General features: G+C 40.2%; 1 protein-coding gene across 1 annotated transcript in view; it reads right to left on the bottom strand.

The window, feature by feature from the left end:
• Window positions 1–615: 615 nt before the first annotated feature.
• Window positions 616–23854, bottom strand: part of Elf1 (E74 like ETS transcription factor 1) — a 93963-nt gene continuing 70724 nt past the window's right edge. Inside the window, exons 3-10 of the mRNA XM_036198530.1 lie at window positions 22383–22563; window positions 14806–14913; window positions 12920–13015; window positions 10794–10877; window positions 9647–9839; window positions 7105–7554; window positions 6509–6534; window positions 616–1759 (exon numbers count right to left, since the gene is read on the bottom strand). Of these exons, the coding sequence (XP_036054423.1) occupies window positions 1170–1759; window positions 6509–6534; window positions 7105–7554; window positions 9647–9839; window positions 10794–10877; window positions 12920–13015; window positions 14806–14913; window positions 22383–22563 (1728 nt within the window). The 3' untranslated portion in view covers window positions 616–1169. The remainder of the gene's footprint in view (window positions 1760–6508; window positions 6535–7104; window positions 7555–9646; window positions 9840–10793; window positions 10878–12919; window positions 13016–14805; window positions 14914–22382; window positions 22564–23854) is intronic.

The raw sequence follows: 23854 nt of genomic DNA, 5'->3' as shown, positions 1-23854 counted from the left end.
TTATGCTTTTTATAGTTACTATAAAATTATGCTTTTATAACAACTGACTACACTACATTAGCTCAGGACTCAGGTTGCTTCCTTGGCCCTTTGAATCCCTGACCCTCAGAACAGCAGCCTGCCATTTAGCACTCAGCACATAAGTTTCTAATAAGCCACAGTGCCCACTGGTCTAAGGATTAATGAACAAAGAACTTAGAATTTAGGGTAGATCTTGCTGATAAGAATAATTTTGTGAGGAAAACATTTTTATACAGTATTCTTTCTACCTATATTTACATTAGAAAGTAATCTGGTAATATTCTGAATAATTTTAAAGTACATATTAAAAATCGTAAAAATTTATGATAAGACAGGAACTTGGAGAGCCTTTTTGTCTAGTCCAGTGCATCCCTTTTTACCAGAAGGGCAAAGACTCTAGCAGATGAAGCAGCCTGCCTGGGGTCACACACCTAGCTAGTGGGGGTGCCACTCACAGGCTGCTGCCTTTATAATATCACATCTCTGACACTCAGGTTCAGACATTATCATGGGCACACTTAATTTTGTTTTTTTTTTAAAGTTTCATGTAGCCCAGGCTGGCTTCAAACTCACTACATATCTAAGGCTGGCCTTGAACTCCTGATTGCCCTTTGTCCACCTCCCAAGTGCTGGGATTACATGTGCCAACACACTGGGCTTACATTTCGATTTATAATGTTATTTAAACAGTGCAGCCAACTAAAGTCAAGCTAAGTGACATCCTAATAATTTTAACAGTATAAAATAAGTTTCTTGAATCTGAGTCAAGACTTAAATTATACAAGTGGAATGAAAATACTTCCTATATAAATTTCCTGTTGACTTACATTTAAGTAGTATTTACAAACAATTCAGGAAGTGAATACAGTGTAAAGTTAGAAAAGAAACTTTAAAAACACTTATGAAACTGAAAAAAATCTCAAGAATTTCTTCATAATATAAAATTCCTGCTCCTTCACAACCAAGTACTGAAACATATAGAGAAGAGAAACACTTGGGTTTTCCTCCTTCTCTAGAAAAGGCAAAAGGAACACAATTATAAAATTATGGACTTCTGTGGATTTTTCGTAGGAAAAAATCAGGTTATTCTCAATGAAAAAACAGTTCAATTAAAAAAATAACCACCCATAATTCCTTTGGTGTGCTAATTAAAAAGAGTTGGGCTCTAGCAGTTCGTTCTGTTTGATGGCTACCTGAGAGGGAAACCCGTTTGAACTGGATACCACCATCACATAGGGCTGTGGCTGCTGTTCAGTGTCTTCATTTAAATGCTCTTCAAACTTTTCCTCTGCCTCTTGTTTGAGAGTTTTTGTTTCCTGAGCTTTGATGACAGATGTGATCACAGTGCCGGGTGGGTGTGCAACCAGCTGGGAACTTGGAGAAAAGGTCACCACAGGTGTGGTGGCACTGAAGGATGGAGATGAGTCCATACTGACAGCTCCATTACAAATGGACTGAACGTTGCTTGTGAGGACCTGTTGTACATGGGTGGGGCTAAAGACAATGGAAGGAGGAGAGCCCGGCTTCTGTGACTGGAGCATGACGTTTTCTTTCAGTACAGTCATGGGCTGTGATGACGGAATGGCTTGTAAAATGAATTTCTGGGACCCGGCACCCGACGATGGGTCTGTGCTGGCTATGACCGTTGTGAGTGGCACTGTCTGGAGTGTTACTGTATGCAGCTGCTGGTTGCCAGGAGACACGACTACTGGAACCTGGGCTTGAAGCCTGTATCGTCCTATTGGGATCACCAGATAGAAGTGGGACAATTAGCACATGGTACATCTTTCACAAGTTAGTCTTAAAGTATTCGCAGCCAGGCGGTGGTGGCACAAGCCTTTAATCCCAGCACTCAGGAGGCAGAGCCAGGCAGATCTCCGTGAGTTCCAGGCCAGCCTGGGCTACCGAGTGAGTCCCAAGAAAGGCGCAAAGCTACACAGAGAAACCCTGTCTCGAAGAAGAAGAAAAAAACAGTATTCACATTGCTACTTGCCCTATTCTAATCACAGTATAATTGATTAACATCATGCCAAACCTTGTTTTAAACATTATACAGGCTGGGTCTGGCAGCAGCACACCCCTGTAATCACCACACTCGGGAGGCAGAGGCAGTTTGAGGTCACCCAGGGCTGTATAGAAAGACCCTGTCTCAAATGCAAAAAATCTGTGAATACTGCCACATTAACACAAGTGAGTAAGGCATTAACACACTAAGCGAAGCATTTATGCATAGGCCACTCTAAAGAAAAGTATGAATTTAAAAGGTCTGTCGATTCACCATGCTCACTCCTAACAAACGCCAAACTTCACATAATTGTGTTTTTTTTTTTACATAAGAGAAAAAAATGATTGATTAACTTTAAAACAAAATCCTATCTTAACAGAACGTCTATTTTTTAACAGAGTTGCTAGGATTTTCATAATTGGTATCAGATGGACATCACACAAATCATGACTGTAACTTCCAAGAGTTCTGGGCCAACAGAGCAAAGTTAAAGCCAAACTTTGGCAAAATAAAATAGACATGTATTTTAGCACTTTTAGAGGCCAAGGAATTTTCACAGTGATTTTTTTCAATATAGGTTCTGTCTATGCTGCTCAGACTAGCCCTGACCCATCCACCAGTACACAGGATTGTAGACATATGCCACCACCCAACACAAAACTACAATTTAACAGAAAAAATATTAATGTAAAGTCCAATGTATAGAACTAGCTGTAATAATGAGATAACCTTATTATTAAATAAAAAGGTTCATAAACGATGTGATAACTCAATATAATTTTAAAAGTTTGCACTCATAAATATTACAGGGTTTTGTTTGTTTGAGACTAAAGTCTCTTATAGCCTAGGTTAGTCATTCTCTCAAGGTCCTGCCTCTACAACCCAAGTGCTGGGATTACAGGCATATACTACCACACACAACTTAAAGTTTATAGTTATGGTTACTATAGTTAAGTCAGTTGAAAATTGTATCTTGAGTTCAACTGTTCTCTCTGAATTTGGTCAAGTTATTCTGTGAAAGTTACACTTGAAATGGCTCAGTGCTAAATATCAACTAGAAAGTTATTAAATATAGATTTTATTATGCTAGTTATATGTGACTGGTCACATATGAAAAGATAAGCAGTTATATGCAAAGATAAGACAAAGACCAAGTGCAACTTAGAAGTTCAGAAGAAGTGGGAAGGCACAGGGTGACTCCAGCATCCTTGTAGACCAGTAGATTCCTGTCCAGACGGTACCCAAGTCACATTGTGAACATCAGTCTATGGGAGGATAGTAACAGCTTTTTCATTTTTTTCCTTTTTTCATTTGGAAACAAGGTCTTGCTATGTAGCTCTGGCTGGCCTAGAACCTGCTATGCTGATCGGGCTGGCTTCAAACTTAAGAGTGATTCTATAGAATATTGAGTACAGGCATGTACCACCATGCCCAGCTTTAACAGCTCTCTAGAAGGGTAGAACTAGAAGAGACAAGAGTTAAGTCATATAGATTTAATGGGTGGGAGGGGTGTGACTCATAATAAAGGTGTGGTAGTATTAGGCAAACAAAATGAGTTGAAAAAAAAACCTTAGGACACGGGGTTTTCCAAAATATACTGTGCCTATCCCATTCTTTTCATCTGAACCAAAGCATCTTTGGGGAAATCAGTATGAGTAGATACCTGACCTGGCCAATTTTTAAAAAATATATACTTACAGGTTGTGTGTGTAGGAATATTTGTCTATGATTGCATATATGCCACAGGGCACACTTGTAGATATCAGAAGACAACTTGGACCCACCAGCTCTCTCCTTCCACCCAGAGATCACTGATGCAAATGCCTTTACCTGCTGAGCCATTCCACTGGCCCCTAGATTCCTTTTTGTTGTTTGCAGATAGGGTCTTACTATAATATAGCACAAGCTGGCTCAAAACTATGATCCTCCTGCCTCAAGCTCCTGAGTGATGAGACTGTAGCAGTAAGGTAAACTGTATCCTCCCAATCAACTTTTCCCTACTTACCTTCTTATGTCTATACATAAGGGACACTCATATGATTAGAATAAAATGAATCATGACATGCACAATAATCAAAGGCTTAGACAATCAATCAAAACAGAACCCTTAGAAACCAGCTCCTCTTCCTAGAACCCAAAAGAAAGCCCTAAACATGAGCTACTGTTCTGGGATCACTCCAGCTCAAGTGATCCACCGCTCCCTTGCAGAATTTCATGTACTATCTCCTTAAGCAAAACTTCTTGCTTTGCCATCTCTGTGTGTTTTCAAGTCTTTGGATAAGACACCAAGAATCTGGACACACCTGGTCCAGACATGACTACCAGCAACACCACTATACCCAGGCAGATACCACTTTTCAAAATAAAGTCACAAGACCTTCCCATACCAAGTGTTTACATAAAATTATAGATAAAATAGCATTTGTCATCTAGTTACCACAAAAGTGTATATATAATCTTGGCACCCTATAAATGCTATGATCCTCATTTTACATGTAGGTACTTGGTTGCAAAGGTAGACAGATTCCTTAAGGTAAACAGGTCTGACTTCAGAACCTATATGCATAACCATTACAATACACACTACCTCTTCTTGTTTGATTGTTTTTCGAGACAGGGTTTCTCTGTGTAACTTTGCACCTTTCCTTGAACTCGCTTTGTAGACCAAACTGGCCTCAAACTCACAGAAATCACCGCCTGGCAATACACACTACTTCTTAAGTCCTGAATAACCTCAGCTAAAGATGAATACTTACTATTTTAATTTTCATTTTTAACTCTTTGACATGAATATGTGTACTTTCCACCCATTTCCCTGACCCATGAATACGATTATATGATTAGTACTTCAGTGTGTCCTGCACCCATGCCTTTACCTTATTCTACAGTATGGCACAGTGTACTGGGAAACTGTGCATATTACTAATTAAAGCTATCTCTAGGTCTTCAATGCTTTTGTACAATGGTCTTAAAAATGGGCTTTTTTATAAATTTCTATCTTGGGAAACTTACATAATACCTACTACAAAATAAATATATTGACTCATTTGAACAAATTCTAGAGCAATTTTCACTTAAAAAAAACATTTGGAGCCAGGCATTGGTGGCACACACCTTTAATCCCAGCACTTGGGAGGCAGAGGCAGGCAGATCTCTGTGAGTTCGAGGCCAGCCTGGTCTACAGAGCGAGTTACAGAACAACAAAGGATACATGGGGAGACCCTGTCTTGAAGAAACAAAAACCAACCAAACAAAAAGCATTTGGAGACTATCATAGTGCAGGCTTGAAATCACAACATGTGGGAAACTGAGGCCAGAGGATAGTATACCCTGCCTTAGCTACGCATCACATCTTTGTCTCAAACCCGAACAAAACTGGGCAAGGCAGCAGACTCCTACAATCTCAGTGCTCAGGAGGAGGAAGCAGGGAGAACAGAAGTTCAAGGCCATCCTTCTACATATATCAAATTTGAGACCATCCTGGGACACAAGATACCATGTCAAAAGAAATGTAGCTATTAAAGAAGCAGCTACCATGAAGTTCCTGCAGCCACAGGAATTTCCCAACTTTTTTTCTTTATAATTAAATCATCAGTTGTATCCAATTATATTATGTCAGTTTTATCTTCAAGTTAACTATTTTTTTAAAACCCCGAAGCTGGTATCATATTGCTGATTTATGATTCATCAGAACTTCTGAGGCTTATTATTTTGTGACATTTGGCTTGTGTTGAAAATTGACTCGGGTGTCAAGAAGTGTCATTACTGTCACAACCACGTGTCCTCATTCTTAGAGTACTGTTCCCATTTTATAGATGAGGAAATTTCCCAACAGTTGATTGATTTGCACATTGAATAACTGGCGAGGCTAGTGGGCTGAAAGGTTTGGCAGTCATTCTTCCTACCATGTTACCTCGCTTTTAAAGTAAACCTACAGCTTTAGGCATTTTTAAAGGATAATTTTAAAGACCTTAAGACAAACTTAGTGCCTGGATAAATACTAAAGAAAATGGACTTCAAAGTTTACCAGGGACAATTCTGAAACACTTTACCAGGAGTTTACTTTGTTGGTAATTGAACTATCATACATTTTAGTTTTGATTTGGACTTCATGAGTGCATACATTATAAACTGATTTAGAGGAACACCTGAGATGTTGATGACAATTCCTGTGATTTACAGAAACCCTTTCCTCCCCGACTTGCTTTCGGTCATGGTGTTTCATCACAGCAGTAATAACCCTAAGACAAACTACAAGAACTATAAATTTCCATTTAATTTTGGACCAGTATCTCTTGCCTTATTCTAAAATCAGATGAGAGCAGTACTAAATTTTTCCAGAAGACCAATCTAGAGATAGGGTTTTTTCTTGGTCAATTGGATGTTCAGCACCTTTTTCAACTCTGATTTGATTAAACTAGACTAAGAGACTTTGCAACATCTGGCACATTAACACCTGAAGAAGAGAAACTGACTCCTAACCTTCACTCTTGGGCTTCAGACATATTCTAAAACAGGTTTTCCCAAGCGATACCACTTATTCTTGGTAGTGAGTGCATCCTAAATGTCTCAGTTATGACAATTTATGCCAGGTTTTTGTAGACTGTCATCTATTATGCTAAACAAATCAGTAGCGTAACAGCAAACACAGACTTGGGAGAGAGGGAATCAGGAAGGTCAAATAGCAAGTTTGAGGTCCTGGGCTACATGAGATTCATCTCAAAAACAAACAAGGTCTATAAGGATGATTCAGTGGTTAGGAGCATTTACTGCTCTTGTTGGAATAAAATTCCCAACACCCACATCAGGCAACTCACAACTGTCTATAACTCCAGCTCCAAGGGACCTAGTATCTCAAGTCTTCACAGGCATCTGCAGTCAGGTACACAAAAACCCACACAGGGACACACATAATTAAAAGTAAACAAAAACAGAACTGCTGATAGAATCAGAGACCTGATATAATTTTGCTCCTGAAACAATCTATTGACAAAGAATTCTACCTTCTGAATCCTGGCCCACTTAGCAAACAATGCCTCTCTGCTCATAACATCACACAATGAGGTGCAGTTCCTCACCTAATACTCTGAACGGAAGAATTTGCTGTTTCTTCCTGCATGGTGCTGGTTATGGTTGCTTCTCCTTCTGGAATCGCTTGTACTGGCTGTACCACATGAATAGTCCGGAAGAGCTGGGTAGGATAGGGAGCCTGTGAGGACTGCACTGTCCTCACAACTTCTGATGGCTGTCCAGCTTCCATAGGATCTTTGGGTTTTGAAGCTTTAGAATTCCCTGGTTTCAGAACTGTAGTGGCCCCTCCTTTTATTCCCGGACTTGAAGATACTCTTGATCGGTTTGCTTGATTTCGACTTGATGTGGTTGTTGGAGTTAAGGAGAAATCCGAAGACTCTATGCTGGAACTTGGATCCTCATCATCTATGTATATGAGATCTTTTGGCATTTCTTTAAACTGATACACCAAGCGCTGACCTTCCACTTTTGCAAGAATACCTCTTTGGTAATAGTACCTAGTCAAAGCAGACAATTTCATCAATCTTATTGAGTCAAATATAAATTAAAATCATAGTCAACAAAATCATTTTTCCTAATCATATAATTTTAGGTCTAAAGTTTAAAAATAAAGAAATCTGTTGTTACTGTGGTTTATTATTTTGTTGTTTTGTTTTGTTTTTGAGACAGGGTCTCTTTACATAGCCCTGACTATCCTGTAACTCACTATGTAGACCAGGCTGAACTCACAGAGATCTGTCTGCCTCTACCTCTCGAGTGCTGAGATGAAAGGTGTGCCTCACCACACCAGGCAGAAAGTGAGGAAATCTGTAAAGGAAGGACATTTATACAAAGTATGTACAAACTCATACAAAGATTAAATCCTTATGAGGGACTGAAAAGATTACTTAGTAAAGTGCCTGCTTGCATAAAATTCTGAACTCCATCCTCAGCACCCATGCAAAGGCTGTGCCCAGTGGCGCGTAGTCCCAGTGCTGAGGAGGCAGAGAGACAGCCTAGCTAGCCTGGCCAGCCTAGCTCAATTGATGAGCTCGAGGTTCAACAAGAGACCTGGTACCATAATATAACATGGAGAGTAATCAAAGAAGACACCCAACCTCTGACCTCCACCACAAGCACCCATTTACACAAACATACAAGCACATATACACACATGCAAGTCCTTAACAGCCAGCTCTAAGATGAATTCTGAATAGGGAACTGAATGACTGGAGCTTTGCTTCTCCTCCTTCCTGTTCCATGCCGCTAGTTTTCTGGGGTAATCAACTTTACTACACACTTCAAGACCTTGCCTCCCCTTCCCAACCTTACTAGAAGCATCCATACAATTTAAATTTAACTCCATTGTTCAAATTTGGTGATTCAAATGTCAGTGGTTTTCATACAATCCAGAACCTAAGTGATTCTTGTAAACACACACCTATGTCTTTGTGTATAATGTGCTTTCCGTAAGCGCCTCTCTCCCTCTCTGCCCTCGAATGTTGGTCATTAAAACCTTTCCTTGGGGCCAGAGAGATGGCTCGGCCGTTAAGAGCACTCATTGTTCTTGAAGAAGACCCAGCACCCACATAATGTCTATTTCAAGGGATCCAGTGCCGCCTTCTGACTCTGCTTAGAAGAATGAGAACGGGAAGGGGAAACGGGAAGAGAAGAGGAAGAGGAGCAGGAGGAGGAGGAAGAGAAGCAGCAGCAGCGAAACTTTAATCTAATAAAAGATAAAGTAGCTGTGAGCAAGGGGTGGTGGTGCACACCTTTGATCAGCATTCTCAAGGCAGAGACAGGTGCGTCTCTGTGAGTTCAAGGCCAGCATGGTTTACATAGTGAAACCCTGTCTCAGAAAAAGAAAAAGAATAGAAGAAGGAAGTTCTAAGTAAAGATGACAAACCATGTCCTCTAATCATCTCTAATTCAAGTCTTTCTCAAACAACATGTGGAATTATTAATGATAACAGTCATAGAAAAACAAAACAAAAATGTACTTAAATTTCTTTTATCTAATATCAATATTGAAGTGTTCATTCTACTATAGTAACAGATATCTGAGATTAACATTTTATAAATTTTCAGATCTCTTTATAAGTAAAACACAGGTTGGGTATCTTATTTTCTGAAATGCTTGGGACCAACAGTGTTTCGAAGTTTTAGAGTTGGTTTTGAATTATTTTTAAATATTTGCATGGATCTTACCAGTTGAACATCCAAACTTGGAAATGCCCTCAAATCCAAATTGCTTAATCCTCTTACTATTGCTCACAAGTTTCAGAATCTGGATTCCTGACTTTCAGACTAGACTCTGCTGTTCCGCATGATTATTTGTAAGAGCAGCATTTTCCCCAGTTGAAGTAAGATTTAACTTTAAATGTCTGCTGGTTTCTGTAAGTACCGTGGTTCCTTCCATAAATATAATTCATGGGCTGGGGACCGGAGCTCAGTAGTGGAGCGCTTGTCTAGAATATACAGAGCACTGGGTTCATTCCCAGCACTACAAAACAAACAACAGAAACACAATCACAGTCCTTAATTTTTACAAAGTGCCCTGTTTTTCAGTACCTAGGAATACACGTTCAGCATAACACAACCCTCACATACCTGAGTGCTCGTCCCATGGTCTCATAGTTCATATCAGGTTTGTTTTTGTGCTTGCCCCACAATCTAGACACTGCTTTAGAATCGACCAGCTTAAAAATGCCTTTTTCTCGTTGTGTCCATTTGATGTATTTAGGACAGGTAGCTTTGTCCTGAAGCAGAGCCAGTAAAAACTCCCAAAGGTAAATTGTGTTTCCTGAAACAAAATCAGTTTACTTTAAAGGAACACATTTTCCTTTAAAAGCACAAACCAACCAACCAAAGGACTAGAAGTCTTACAAGGTCTGTCTTTACCCTTAAAGAAATATCTTATCATTCAATGAGCTGATGCAATCCCTTAGTATTGGTGAATACAGCCATAGGACCTAGTAGAGATCTTACTAAGTTCAAACATATGTGATGTATGAATGGCAATCGTGTCAGTTAGATTCATGATGACCTAGGGGAAACACTGAGATCATTTCTGTCTGCTCTTTAAAAACAATCACATAGTGAAAACATCAAAAGTATTTTAAAATCTTAAAAAAGCGTTCAATAGTCCTCTTTATATCAAAACCAGCAGATCAACCATTGATAGCATTCTTCAAATTGAGCAAGAGTTGCAAAAACACTAGATGTCCAACACACCACGATAAGGATCTACGAATTGAAACTCCAGACTAGCTGAGTTGCTGCAAAACTTTGCTGAATGCATTAATGGATTACTCGATAGACAAATGAAAAAAAAAAACTGAAATGAATTTCATAGGCAATTTTGTTACCAGTCTCTTTACAGAAATTGATGACTGTAACTTATAAGCACTGGGCAACAGTATGTTCCACTTGGCTCTAACAAAAACATGATGAACTAACTGGGTTTGGGGTTATGGTGGTATGACATCTGTAATCCCAGTACTTAGGAGGTGGGAAAAGATCAGCAGTTCAAGATCACCCTCAGCTACTAGGGAGTTCAACAGCAGCCTGGACCACAAGGTTTTATACACCCAAGGTAATCATTTGATACATGTGACACACACACACACACACACACACACACACACACACACACACCTAAAACCAAGAAAAGTAACAAGGAGCAGGAAAGGAGCACAGGGAAGAGGGAGAGAGGAGAGGGCCCTGGACCTGTAGATAGAGAAATCTTAGTACTCACCCTTCCCATCTTTACTTTTCTTTCTCACTGATATGTTTGGTGTAGTGGCCGGGGAATCTGGTCGTGGTGGTTTTGTTTTTCTTCCTGAAATCAGAATAACTCTGTATAAATATTTGCCATCAAGACTGAATGAAAATGGGCAGTTAAACTATCTGGTTTACCAAAAATTTCAAGTTCCAAACTTTTATACATGGGTCAAACAAACTGGCACCTCAAAATGCTATCTAAAAGAAAAATAACTTCAGTAAAAATTGAACTTAAAAAATTGAATTAAGTAGGTTAAATCACAAATAATGACTTATATATGAAAGTATACTTCAGGACCAGAGACACAGTTCAACAACAGAGTCCTCATCTAACGTGTACAAGCCCCCAAATTTGATCCCCAGCACACCAGGGATAAGGGGTGGGGAAGGGAAAGAAACCAGAAATCACTCTGGCTCACCTGTAAAAAGAAAATGAGATCCAATTTCAAATGCTTTGTTTTTCTCTGAGATTACCACACTAATGCTTTCTCTTACATTTTTAAAGAATATTCTTAACACCAACAATATTGGAGCTCAAAAAATTAGCCATACAGCTGTGTGTGGTAGCACACACTTTAATTCCAGCACTCGGAAGGTAGAGTCCAAGGCAGGTGGCTCTCTGTGAATTCTAGGCCAGTGATTGGGCATGCCTCTTTTGTGGGGGAGTGGTTGGAGCAGGGAGTTCTTTCTGTAAGACAGGACTTTGCTTTTGAAAAAACTCAGGGCAGGAACTTAAGCAGGAATGGTAGAGAAATACTGTTTACTGGCTTCGGTTCATGCTTACTTAGCTTTCTTAAACAGCCAGGACCACCTTTCATAGGGATAGTATTGCCCATAGTTGGTTGTCTTGCCTCCAACAACAATTAGCAATCAAGACCTACAGATATGCCCAAAGACAAATCTGATCTAGGAAATTCTTGAATCCAGGCTTTCCCCTCAGATGACTTCAGGCTATGTCAAGCAGACAGTTAAAACTAACTAAACCACTCAATCTGTGAAAAGTTAAAGATTCTCCTTTAACATAGTCTACCATTTTTGTCTTCAGTTGCCTGCAGAGTTCCAACTTTCTGCTGTGTTTTCCCACTGGCACCCTCTAATGGAATCTTTGGTAGACTGGAGGTTTTCAAACTATGCCCTAGGGCAGCAGTTCTCAACCTGTGGGTCCAGACCCTTTCACAGGGGTTGCATATCATATATCCTGCATATCAGATATTTATATTATGATTCATAACAGTAGCAAAATTATAGTTCTGAAGTAGCAATGAAAATAATTTTATGGTTTGAGATCACCATGAGAAAGTGCATTAAAGGGTCACAACATTAGGAAGGTTGAGAACCACTGCCCTAGGGCACGAGCAGTGGTGATACACGCCTGTGATCCTTGCACTTGGAAGGAGGATCTGGGTCATTCTTGGCTACATGGGAGTTCAAGGCCAGTCCAGGATACTTGAGAGCATTCCTCAAAACAGAGGGCTGGAGAAATGGCAGCTGTTCAGAGCACTGGCTGCTTATAGAGGACTGGAGTTCTCTTCCCCGCACCCACATGATAGCTCACAACCAGCTCTGGGTCCTGTGGGCATCAGCGTTCACGTTTGTGCGCATGACACACACATACACGCACACGCACAAACACACACGCGTGCGCACACACTCACACACGCACATACACACGCACACTCACACCCACACACATATTTGAACATAAATAAATGCAACAAAAGAAAGAGTTGGAAATCTCCTTTGGGTGAGAAAGATCAACTATTAAGTACCTAAGATTTTTAATGACTAATATGAAAAAATACCTCAATTTGTTTTGTATTCTCATTTTTTCTTACCTATCTTAACTGGTATAGAAACACCCTCTAATAAAAAGTATATTTTGGGTCAGGCAGTGGTGGCACATGCCTTTAATCCCAGCACTCCGGAGGCAGAGCCAGGTGGATCTCTGTGAGTTCGAGGCCAGCCTGGGCTACAGAGCGAGATCCAGGACAGGCACCAAAACTACACACACAAACCCTGTCTCAAAAAACCAAAAAGAAAAAAGTGTATTTGGATTCTCTATCAATACTGACTGGTGACCTAAGCAAGGCAGACACTCACCTTTCTTTCTTTTAGGTTGTTCTGGGGATGAGGCTCCTGGGGAGTCTGCATTTATCTCCTGTACTTGCTGATTTTCCATCACTTCAGGAATCCCATCTAATGTGACGGACACATGGGTGATTGGAGCAACAATGTCATCTTCAGAGGAACTAAAGATATTATTATCTACTGGAAATGAAATCGACTTTAATCAGGTGTGTATTATAAACCAAATCATTTCTTGTTTCTATAAACTCTCTGCCTTTTATTTCCTTTGCCCTAAATCAAGTAGCCTAAGCTGGGATTCCTATACCAGTCTATATCTTCTTACCTCCCCTTCCCATGTCTACCTTCTGAAACTCAATTTCTATCTCACCACATTAGACCTCTATACAAATGTTTTATTCTCTAAAAACAAGAAGGAAAAATCATAGCAAAAGGTATCTCCCTATAATTTACTGAGGAAAAACAAAACAAACACAAACTCCACAGCATGTCTCTCAAAGTTTCCACAATCTAAACCAAACCTACCTTTTCCAACCTCATTCCCCACTCACCATGAAGCTCAACACAAAAGCATCTTTCTCTTGAAAATAAAAATACTGTACAAGTTGGTGCTGGTGGCTGAATCTATCCCTTCTAACTTGAATGCCCATCTCTGAATGAAGTGTAACTGTCATTTAGTTAAAACAGTCTCTCCGTAAAGCTAGAGTACCCACTGCCTCCAGAGCACTAAGCTATCACTTCCTTGTTTTTGGCTTTTATAGTTACTTACACACATGAAGGAATTCAAAATTAAACTGTTGAGATTGAAGAAAGGAATAACAGCCATTCTTTTTATATCATACCATTGCCTAACATACTGCTGTGCACATCACAAATATTCAATAAATACCTTAAAGTAACTTAGTAACTATACTTTTAAGTTTTGGTTCCCCCTTGTCAGAAAGGGTCAAAGGAGAAATACATTTTTAAAAGGTTAATAACCTGGCAATGAATTTTATGCAATAAATGGGTAGGAAAAATTTCAATAGGTTTTTTGCCTATATAATACAGAAATATATAATACAGAAATGACTATATTGTACTAGTCTGGGTTCAAAACCAATGAGAGGCTGAAAAGATGGCTCAGCAGTTAAAAGCACTTGGTGCTCTTTTAGAAGACCAAGGTTCAGTTATGAGCACCTACATCATGACTCACAACCCTCCATAGCTCCAATTCCAAGAGATTCAACATCCTCTTCTGGTCTCTGTTGGCACTACACACATGCAGTGCACATACATACTTGCAGGCAAAACACTGATGCACATAAAGTTAAAAAAAACAAAACAAAAACAACAACAAGTCCAAGCCCTTCCCCCTGCCTCAAGGCTGCACGAGGTGTCCCAGCATAGGTAGTGGGCTTCAAAAAGCCCCATCATGCACCAGGGATGGATTCTGATTCTTGCCTCCACTGGATGTGCCTCCGCATGGGAGGGCTTGCCTTCTTGGGGAGGGGAGTGGAGGGTGGGTTGAGGGGGGAAGGTTTGGGGGGACAGGAAGAGGGGGATCTTTGATTAGTGTGTAAAATGAATGAAAAACTTTGTTTTTTATTAAGAAAATTGCAAGTGTGATCAGGGTGCATTGTATGAAATTCCCAAATAATTAATACAAATATGTTGGGAGAAAAAAGACAAGATTTTGCATAATCTACTTCATAAAGGTCAAATTACTTTTTATTCTAAAAATTATTCATCAAATTTTAAATCAGTTAAACAGAATGTTTTAACAAAGGTACCACATAGCAATGTGCTTGGGACCTACAAAAGAAAAAAAGCCTCTTCTGTTCTCTTGACATTTACTATCTAATGGAGATGGCAAGAATAGCTTTGCAATGACACAGATACAAGCAACTGTTAGCACTCACTCATTCGTTTTTCATCCAGTACAGGGCCAGGAGAATCCATGTTGAGGAGTGCCTCCGCAGCCTCAATGGTCTCAATGGTTTCATCTCCATTATGACAAGAAGCCTCAACTACAATAAAGCAAAAATAGTATTAGCTCCAACATATGTGCTACTCTGAAATTCACAGTCACAGTGTTCATCTCCTCAATCGGGATATACCACTTGATAATGAGTTTGTATGCATATAAACTATAAGATACAGAACATATGCCATAATACTGAATCTGTGGATGGGTTTGTATGTCTCACCCTATGCTGGCTAGGTTTTTCTTTTGTTTTATTTTGTTTTGTCAACTTGACAAAAGCTCAAGTCATCTGGGAAGAGGACACTCAATTGAAAAAAATGATCCCATCAGATTGGCCTGCAGGGGTTGGGGATGTAGCTCAGTGGTAGAGCGCTTGCCTAGCAAGCGCAAGGCCCTGGGTTCGGTCCTCAGCTCAAAAAAAGAACAGATTGGCCTGCAGACAAGTCTGTAGGGTATTTTTTCTTGATTAAGGATTGATGCAGGGGTGCCCAGCCCACGGTGAGTTGTACCTCCCTTGAGTAGGTGGGTTGTCCTAGGCAGTATAAGGAAGCAGGCAGAGGTGAGGGGTCTGAAGAGATGGCTTTAGTGGTTAAAGGCATTTGTTGCTCTTGAGAAGGACTGGGATTTAGTTCTCAACAATCTGCATGGTGGGTTATAGCCACCTTTAACTCAAACTCCAGGGGAATCCAACACCCTCTTCTGGCCTCTTCAGGCACCTGAAAGCATATGGTGCGCACTCTTACATTATATGGAGACAAAATATGCATGTACATAAAATAAAGAATAAAGCTTTAAGGGAAAAAAATGGTAGGCTGAGAAAGCCACAGAGAGCAAGCCAGTAAGCAGCTTTCCTTCATGGCCTCTTGTTCAATTCCTGCCTCCAGGTTCTGCCTTGAGTTCCTGCCCTGACTTCCTGAATGATGGACTGTGATGTGTAAGTGTAAGCCAAATAAATCCTTTCCTCCCCAAGCTGTTTGGGAGCATGGTGTTTATCACAGCAATAAAGAAGCAAATGAAGACATGCACTGTAGCTCATGCTGGCCTCACACTTGCAAAAATACTCCTGCCTCACCCTCCCAAGTGCTGGGAATACAGGTGCCACACCAGCCAATTGCCTTCTTATTTTGTTTTTTGAGGGGACTTTAAAAATTATTATCATTGGGCGGTGGTGGCACACGCCACCACCTTTAATCCCAGCACTTAGGAGGCAGAGGCAGGCCGATCTTTATGGGTTCAAGGCCAGCCTGGTCTACAGAGAAAGATCCAGGAAAGGTACAAAGCTACACAGAGAAACTCTGGGGAAAAAAGGGGGGGAGGGGGGATTTATCTCAGTGGTAGAGTGCTTGCCTAGCAAGCACAAGGCCCTGGGTTCGGTCCTCAGCTCCAGAAAAAAAAAATTATCATCTTATATGTGCATGTATATGTGTGATATGTGTATGGCCTATGCCACAAAGTGTGTGTGGAGGTCAGAGGACAAGTTTATGGAGTTCTTTCTTTCCTTCCATTTTTCCCTGGGTTCTGGGGATTGAACACAGGTCATTACACTTTCACAATAAGAGCCATCTCACCAGCCCTTCTTTGTCTTTTAGTGGCTGTGTCTACATTATATAGTTCTGGCTGGCCCAAAATGCATGATGTAAGACCAGGCTAACCTCAGACTTTCAGTGACCCTCCTGTGTCTCCCTGTTGAGCTGTGAGATCACAGGCATTCACCACCATAAAGTGATTAATCTTCATCATACTAGAAATTTTAAACAAAACCAGTTATGAGACATAATATAATAAAGCCTTCTGTGTTCATTCACACCATCAAACACAATCAAACAGTAGATAATCTTTCACCCATGCCCACCCCTTACTTCCTACAAAGGATCATTGCCAAGGAATTCAAGACTCCATTTTTGTTCATTTGTTTAGGTGTTGCTTTGTTATTTTTCTAATTTTTTACAGTTATATGTTTGTGTGTAGGTACACTCATACTACAGCATGCGTATGAAGGTCAGAGGACAAGCTGAAGGAGCTGGTTCTTTCTGAATGCCATGATCATTGGGCATTGGCAGCAAGTGCCTTTACTCAATGAGCCTCTTTCACAAGTGTTTTGTTTGTTTGTTTGTTTGTTTGTTTTTGTTTTTGTTTTTTAATGCAGGACCTTATTATAGCCCATCCTGGCCTCAAACACGCTATGTAGCTGAGGCTGGCCTAGAATAGCTGATCTTTCCATCTCTGCTTTCTAAGTCTTAGACTCCAAATCTGGGTCTGCAACCAGATTTCTAAATTAAAAATTAACATTAACTAATTACATAATAATATTTGCATCTCTCAAAATTCCTTTCAGTTGGTGCTGGAACACAGCAGTAGAGCACTTGCTGCTCCATACTCAAGACCCTGGATTCCTGCACCAGGAACAACCATAACCACAACCAAAACAAGCAACAGAAGACACCAAGAAGATATGTAGACTGTCTTTAAGGAGACCAGTTAAAATGAGGTCATCACAGTGGAATAGGAAATCTGCATGTGTACAGTAATCAGGGAGACTATATGAAGGTAGGGGACAAGACAGTCATCAGTAAGCAGGGGAGAAAGAAACCAAGCCAGCCAGCACCTTGACCTACAAGGAAATGTTTCTGTCAGCTAGTGGAGTGGCGCTGTGTGACACTAGCCCTGGCAAACAAGGCGGTGTTGTTCCATCCCTTGCCATTCTCTGCCCCACCCCCAGCTTCTCAAAGGCTTAGTACTGCCTTCCCCACTCTGGAACAAAGGGAACTAGACCTTCTTCCCTTTCGCATCACACTGCTTAGATGAGCACCAAGAATCTAAGGACTTGAGTGGTAAAAGAAAGGGAGGAGGAAGGAACAAGCTCCAGAGAATCTAGCCTTTAAGATGTGGCTTGCTTTCCAGTGCCAGCCCAAGACTTTCCTACCTCCTAGGAAGGAATCCGTCTATATCTTGTCGTTTGCTGTCTTCAAGCCTAAATGCAAAGGAATGATACACTCAACTAAAACAATTCCTTGTCTAAAGATCCTTGGCTTGCTTTCCTAGTTTCAATTTTCTCTTTGGAGATCAATGTTCTTTATCAATGACTAAACCCAGGAATAAGCATTCTTTCAGAACACATTGGTTCCCAATTAACACTGAGCAGAACTCAACTCTAAAGCTTGAAGTTAGATAAAAAATACACTGCAAAACCCGTCAGGTCAAGCCAAGTCACACAACAGACACGTGACAGAGATAGTCACTGCAGAAATCGTTTATCAATCACAGCCAGCAGTAAAAAGAAACTAGATTCTGACCAATCCAACTCCCTTAGTGATAAAGGAGAAGTAAGCTTAGAGTCACCAAAATGCATTCATTGATTTGTTCTAACAAAGAAGATAATAGTGAATCTAGAAGCTGGAGATACAGTTCAGTGATAAAGCACGTGCCTAACATACTCAAGGTAACCCTAACCACAGAGAACACTGAGAAAACAAAGACCATAAGAATTAGATGTTGCTTCAACACAAATGCAATCTTAGGCACAGTATTTAACCTCTCTAAATTCTGCTTTTTTGTATTAATAATAGAATTAAATGATACACATTTTTTACAAACTCAAAACAATGGGTTAGGTTGATAATGCTATTTTTGTGGTATTCTCACAAAATGTGCATTTCCATGTAGAAATGCCATATGGCTGAAATTGAGGGAAAATCTACAGAATACTTAATTAGTGTACCTCTAAAGTATCGAGGTTATGAGACAAGGAAAGACAGAGCAATGGGTCCAGACTGTTAAGTCTCATGACAAAACGGCACATAAGAATGGAAGCAGGTATTCTAGAAAGAAAGCAATGTGTGCAACTGGTAAGATCTAAGTAGGACTTGGGCTTCGTTGGTAATGTTGTAACCAATGATCATTTCATCTTCTTGACAAGTGTATACTGCTTAGCTAAGATGATGGAAGAAGAATCGAGATAAGGCACATAAGGGAACTGTTTGTGTTGTAGTTTTACATCTTATTACATTAATTTCCTCTATGTGGGGTGGAGGGAGGGAGAACACAGGCACCACAGCATGTGTGACAGTCACAGGATAACTTGCAGAAGTCATTCTGTCCTTCTGCCTCATCGTCCCAGACACTGAATTCAGACCCTAGCTTGGCAGCAAGTAAGTCTAAAATAGATTCATGCCTCACTAAAAAGCCACTTAAAATTGAAAAGTTCTAATTATCCAAGCTTATCACACAGTAAGCACTCAGCGGCTGACAATCTGTCACTTTTCCGTTTACTCTGACAGGGAACTGTTAACTATTCACTCCCAAATCCAGCTACTGCTCTTACCCCAGGGACAGCTAGCCTCTATCGCGGGAGTCCTCAAGACTATTCTTGGTCTTGTCTTTCCAAGTATACAAATAACAGACACCCAAGCTCCTTGCTAGTATTTCCTTGCATGAATCTTTGGCCAAATAGAAGATGCTACATAGAACCCACATCTTTGGGGCAGGGGAGGGCGGGGGGGGGGGGGGGGTGGAGTCTCGACAAAAATTTAAGCCAAGTTTAAAACCCTAAGGGTTCTATGTCACAAAGTTACCATCTTTTTAATTATCTTTCATCATCTTTTCAGCATGTTGGGTAAAATGATATTCTCATTCCACACTAAATTTGGTTCTTTTCTTCTTTCTGAGACAGGGTATCATGAAGCTCAGGCTGGTAGTGAGCCCTTGATTCTCCTACCTCTACCTTCCCAAGTGCCATCATGTATCAGACACACTGTATATATTTGTTTACTAAACAAGTAACTTGGTCACACCTATCAGACATTTATATCTTTTACTTATTAACATAACTAAGCAAACTCTGTACATTTACAGTTGCTAATTTGCTCTTAAACCCTCTCTACACATTAGTCACTTGTCTTTTTTATTTGGTTATAATTTGGGGGGAATCAAAACTGTTTCCAATATCTGCTGAAAAGGTCAATGTTCTTTCTTCTCCTTTCTACACATAGAAAAACTTTTGCTACTAAAAAAAAAAAAAAAATCAAGCATAACTTAAAGTTTTTCGTTTTTCCTATATTAAACATTTTATTCACTGAGGGTCTACTTTGCTACTTTAAAATTTTTTATGTGTATGAGTGCTTTGCCTGTATGCATGCATTTATGTATACCATCTGCATGGTACCCTTAGGGGGTCAAAAGAGGGTACCGGATCTCCTGAATCTAGAATTACAGATGTTGTAAGCCGCCATGTTGGAGCTGGGAATTGAAGCCAGGTCCTCTGGAAGAGCGTCCAATGGTCCTAACCGCTAAGCCGTTCGTCCAGACCCCCTTTTGTGTGTTTTTTAGCTAAGAATCTTTCTTTTTTTCTCCCCCACCAAATATCCATGTGTTGATTTCTTAAATAGACAAGCACATGCATCTACACATACTCAGTTCTAATAATTCAATTATTCTTTCACTGATACCACTTTGCTTTCAATATCCTAACTTCAAAGTTTTAGTATTTGCTAGCATAAGTTACTATGTAAGAAGTTTTTATTGAACATATATTATGTGTCAGGTATTGTGGCCAAAGCCAAAACAGAGCTGAGAACAAGGCAGTCACAATGCCACTAAAAAACTTCAACTCGCCAGGCGGTGGTGGCGCATGCCTGTAATCCCAGCACTCGGGGAGGCAGAGGCAGGTGGATCTCTGTGAGTTCGAGGCCAGCCTGGTCTACAGAGCTAGTCCAGGACAGACTCCAAAGCTACAGAGAAACCCTGTCTTGAAAAACAAAAAAACAAACAAAAAACCTTCAACTCTACCTATTATATCTATTTCCAAAACAATTTCTTTTAAGAATCAAGATGCAAATCCTTGCTTCCAACTAATTTCCTCAAATATCCTTAATACTTCTGACCAAAATATATGAAAATAAAACTTACAAAGTTAGGGCTGAAGAGATGGCTCATTGCTTAAGAGCTGCTCTTGCTGAGAACCAAAGTTCAACTCCCAGCACCCACATGGCAGCTTACAGATCATGGCTCATAATCGGTTAATTCCAGTTCCAAGGGATCTGAACACCCTCTTCTGGTTTCCATAAGCACCAGGCATGCTTATAGTGTACATATATACATAGAGGCAAAACAGTCATACAAATAAAATAAAAATAAATCTAAAAATCATACGAAGCCCACCTCCCAAAAAATATTGGTAAAATGCAGGGAAGTGATGATACACACCCTTAACCCCAGCACTTAGGAGGCAGAGGCAGGCAGATTTCTGAGGTCAAGATCAGCCTGGTCTACACAGCACGTTTCAGGACAACTAGGGCTATACAGAGAAACCCTGCTTAAAAAAACAAATAAACACAAACAACAAAACTGGGATGAAGCTAAAAGCACATACATTTTCTAAAACTGATAAAAGCATTAGTACACCTCGCTCTTCCATAATCTGTTCTTCCAGTTTTCAGCGTTACGCTAGTCCTGACCCTGAGCAGAAATCCTCTGTAAATGCCAGGGCTTCATCACACATTAGCTCCTGGCTTACTACCTGGTTCCCTGTGAGACTAGCAAGAAAAGAACGCTCCTATCTCCTTCCCTACAAATAGCTTCCACTAGGTTCTCACGAACGCAGCAGTAGGCATATACAAGCAGTCAGTGAAGACCCGATTCTAAGTAAGTCTTTCTCATCTCTACTTCAATGTATTTAGGGGAAAAGGGAGGTCAAGGAAGCCCTATCAACCAGGTGAGGTGGCTGAATGTGCCACTTTCTTCATCCAGGCTTTAGTTTCTGCAAGTAATAAAGTGATCCTGGGACCTCCATTTGGTTTGGGGTCAAGCACATCTCTCCATGGTAACAATGTACTCAACAGCCTCATTTCCTTACCTGCACATACTATGCACACACACCCTTCTTCAAACAATACACCTAGCAACCCCAGAATCCCTTGGCCCCGACTCTACATCAGGCTACACATCTTTTAACAGTAACAGAAGTTCCTCTACTCTGTAACTATCAAGTACAGACTATTTCCAGTCAAGTGTGTTTCCAATGTATAGATATAACAAACAGAAGGCCTATTCATCCTGAACTGGTTTTGGGTGCATGTGGAGTAAGGCAAAATTGTGCCTTCCAGTAACCTTAGGAGAACTCACTCTATTATCTTCTGACTATGCATAGTTGACATGCATATAATTAAAACCAGATGCATCATGGGATGAAGAATGCATAACAGAAAAACAACCTAATCTATCAATTAAAAATAAAAAACACCCAAACAACACTTAATAGCCAGCCCCTCATTCCTTTAAAACCCATTAAAAAAAAAAAAAAGACTCTAAATTTTATCCTGGGGCCCTTGGATAATTCACTATCACTCTTGATAGGATATCTCTCTATAATTTCTATTTTTGCTCTGCTATAGACAAACTTTCCTACTTCTTTTGCAAATCTGTGTGAGCCCTTATTTTCAAATCTTTGGATAAAAGACTAAGAACCTGAAAACACCTGGTCCAGACTCTGGCCACCTGTAACAGTAACACACACACCGGTAAGGGTGATGTCATCATCATCGTCGTCTATGATTTCTTCTTCAGCAACATCCAATGAACTTTCAGTAATCATGTCCTCAGGCTCTTCCACACAGGCTAGACCAGCATAACTATTGAGAATATCAGCGCCAGGAACATGTTCCACAATGACAGCAGGAAATATAGCAGGATCGCCAAGCTGCAAGTGATGGGAGCAGAGGTAAAGAGAACAGTTCTGCTTTTGTTGGACACAATTCAAAAACATTCTACTCACTTTTTCAAAAACACTGGACACGCATTTGTAATTTATTTGTTCTCATTTTCTTAGGTGGATACTATACCCAGGGCCTAATGCAGGCGAGGCAAGAACTCAAACACGGATCCACATACAACCCTATTTTATGGTTCACAGCAATTTAGTCCCTATATCATCTTATTGGTTTGCATGGGGGAATGGTAGCTCGAGTGTATGCACATGTGTGTATGTGTGTTTGTCTTAGCTTTTGGAGACAGAATCTCCCTTGGCAGCTGATCTTAAACTTACTCTTCTAAACTCTAAGATTACAAGTATATGCCACCATACATACCTGGCTCTAATACTTATACTTTAACAATCTTTTTAGTTTATAAGGACTATGAACCTTTAACAATTAATCTTGTCTCAGTTTCTTAAGAGAAGGGTCTTGAGTACCCCAGGCTGACCTGCTAAGCTGGCTAGTTAGCAGAAGACAATCTTAACCTCTTGCTGTTCCTGCTAAATGCTAAAACTGTAAGTATGATGACGCACTATGCCTGCTTCATCATCTTTTTTTGTTTGTTTGTTTGTTTTTGGTTTTTCGAGACAGGGTTTCTCTGTGTAGCTTTGGAGTCTATCCTGGAACTCAGTCTGTAGCCTAGGCTGGCCTCCAACTCACAGAGATCCATCTGCCTCTGCCTCCGCTTCTGGAGTGCTGAGATTAAAGGCGTGCGCCACCACCGCCCGGCTGCTGCTTCATCTTAATGGCCAGGTTTTCATCAGTAATTATAAAAGTACATTTTAATATGGCATTAGATTAAAAAACAATAAAATAGGCTTTAAAATTATGCCTAAGCATGAACCAGGAAGTGGAATGCAATGAAATGTGTAATTAAATAAACTCTTACTAAAGTTTCTTCCACAGAAGAACATCTCAGTTCAGCAACTATTACACTGTTACTTGGCAGGAAGCCTTGATTTGCACAACCTTTGACTCACATGAAAACAATTAACTCACATTTTCTATCACTGTCCTCTTTAAGGATGACTGTATTAAAGTTACGAATTTTTCCTACTAATGTCTGTTTATAAAACTACAGAATTTTAGGGCAGGTGTGGTGGCACATACCTTTATGCACATACTCGAGAGCAGAGGTTGTTGGATTTCCATGTGCTTGAGGCCAACCTGATCTACATACTGAGTTCTAGACCAGCCAAAGCTACAGAGTAAGACCCTGTCTCAAAAATAACACCA

This window comes from Onychomys torridus, chromosome 9, assembly GCF_903995425.1.
Source record: "Onychomys torridus chromosome 9, mOncTor1.1, whole genome shotgun sequence".
Classification (NCBI taxonomy): Eukaryota; Metazoa; Chordata; class Mammalia; order Rodentia; family Cricetidae; genus Onychomys; species Onychomys torridus.
The sequence above is the reverse complement of the archived record's forward strand: the minus strand, read 5'-3'. Positions and strand labels throughout refer to the sequence as shown.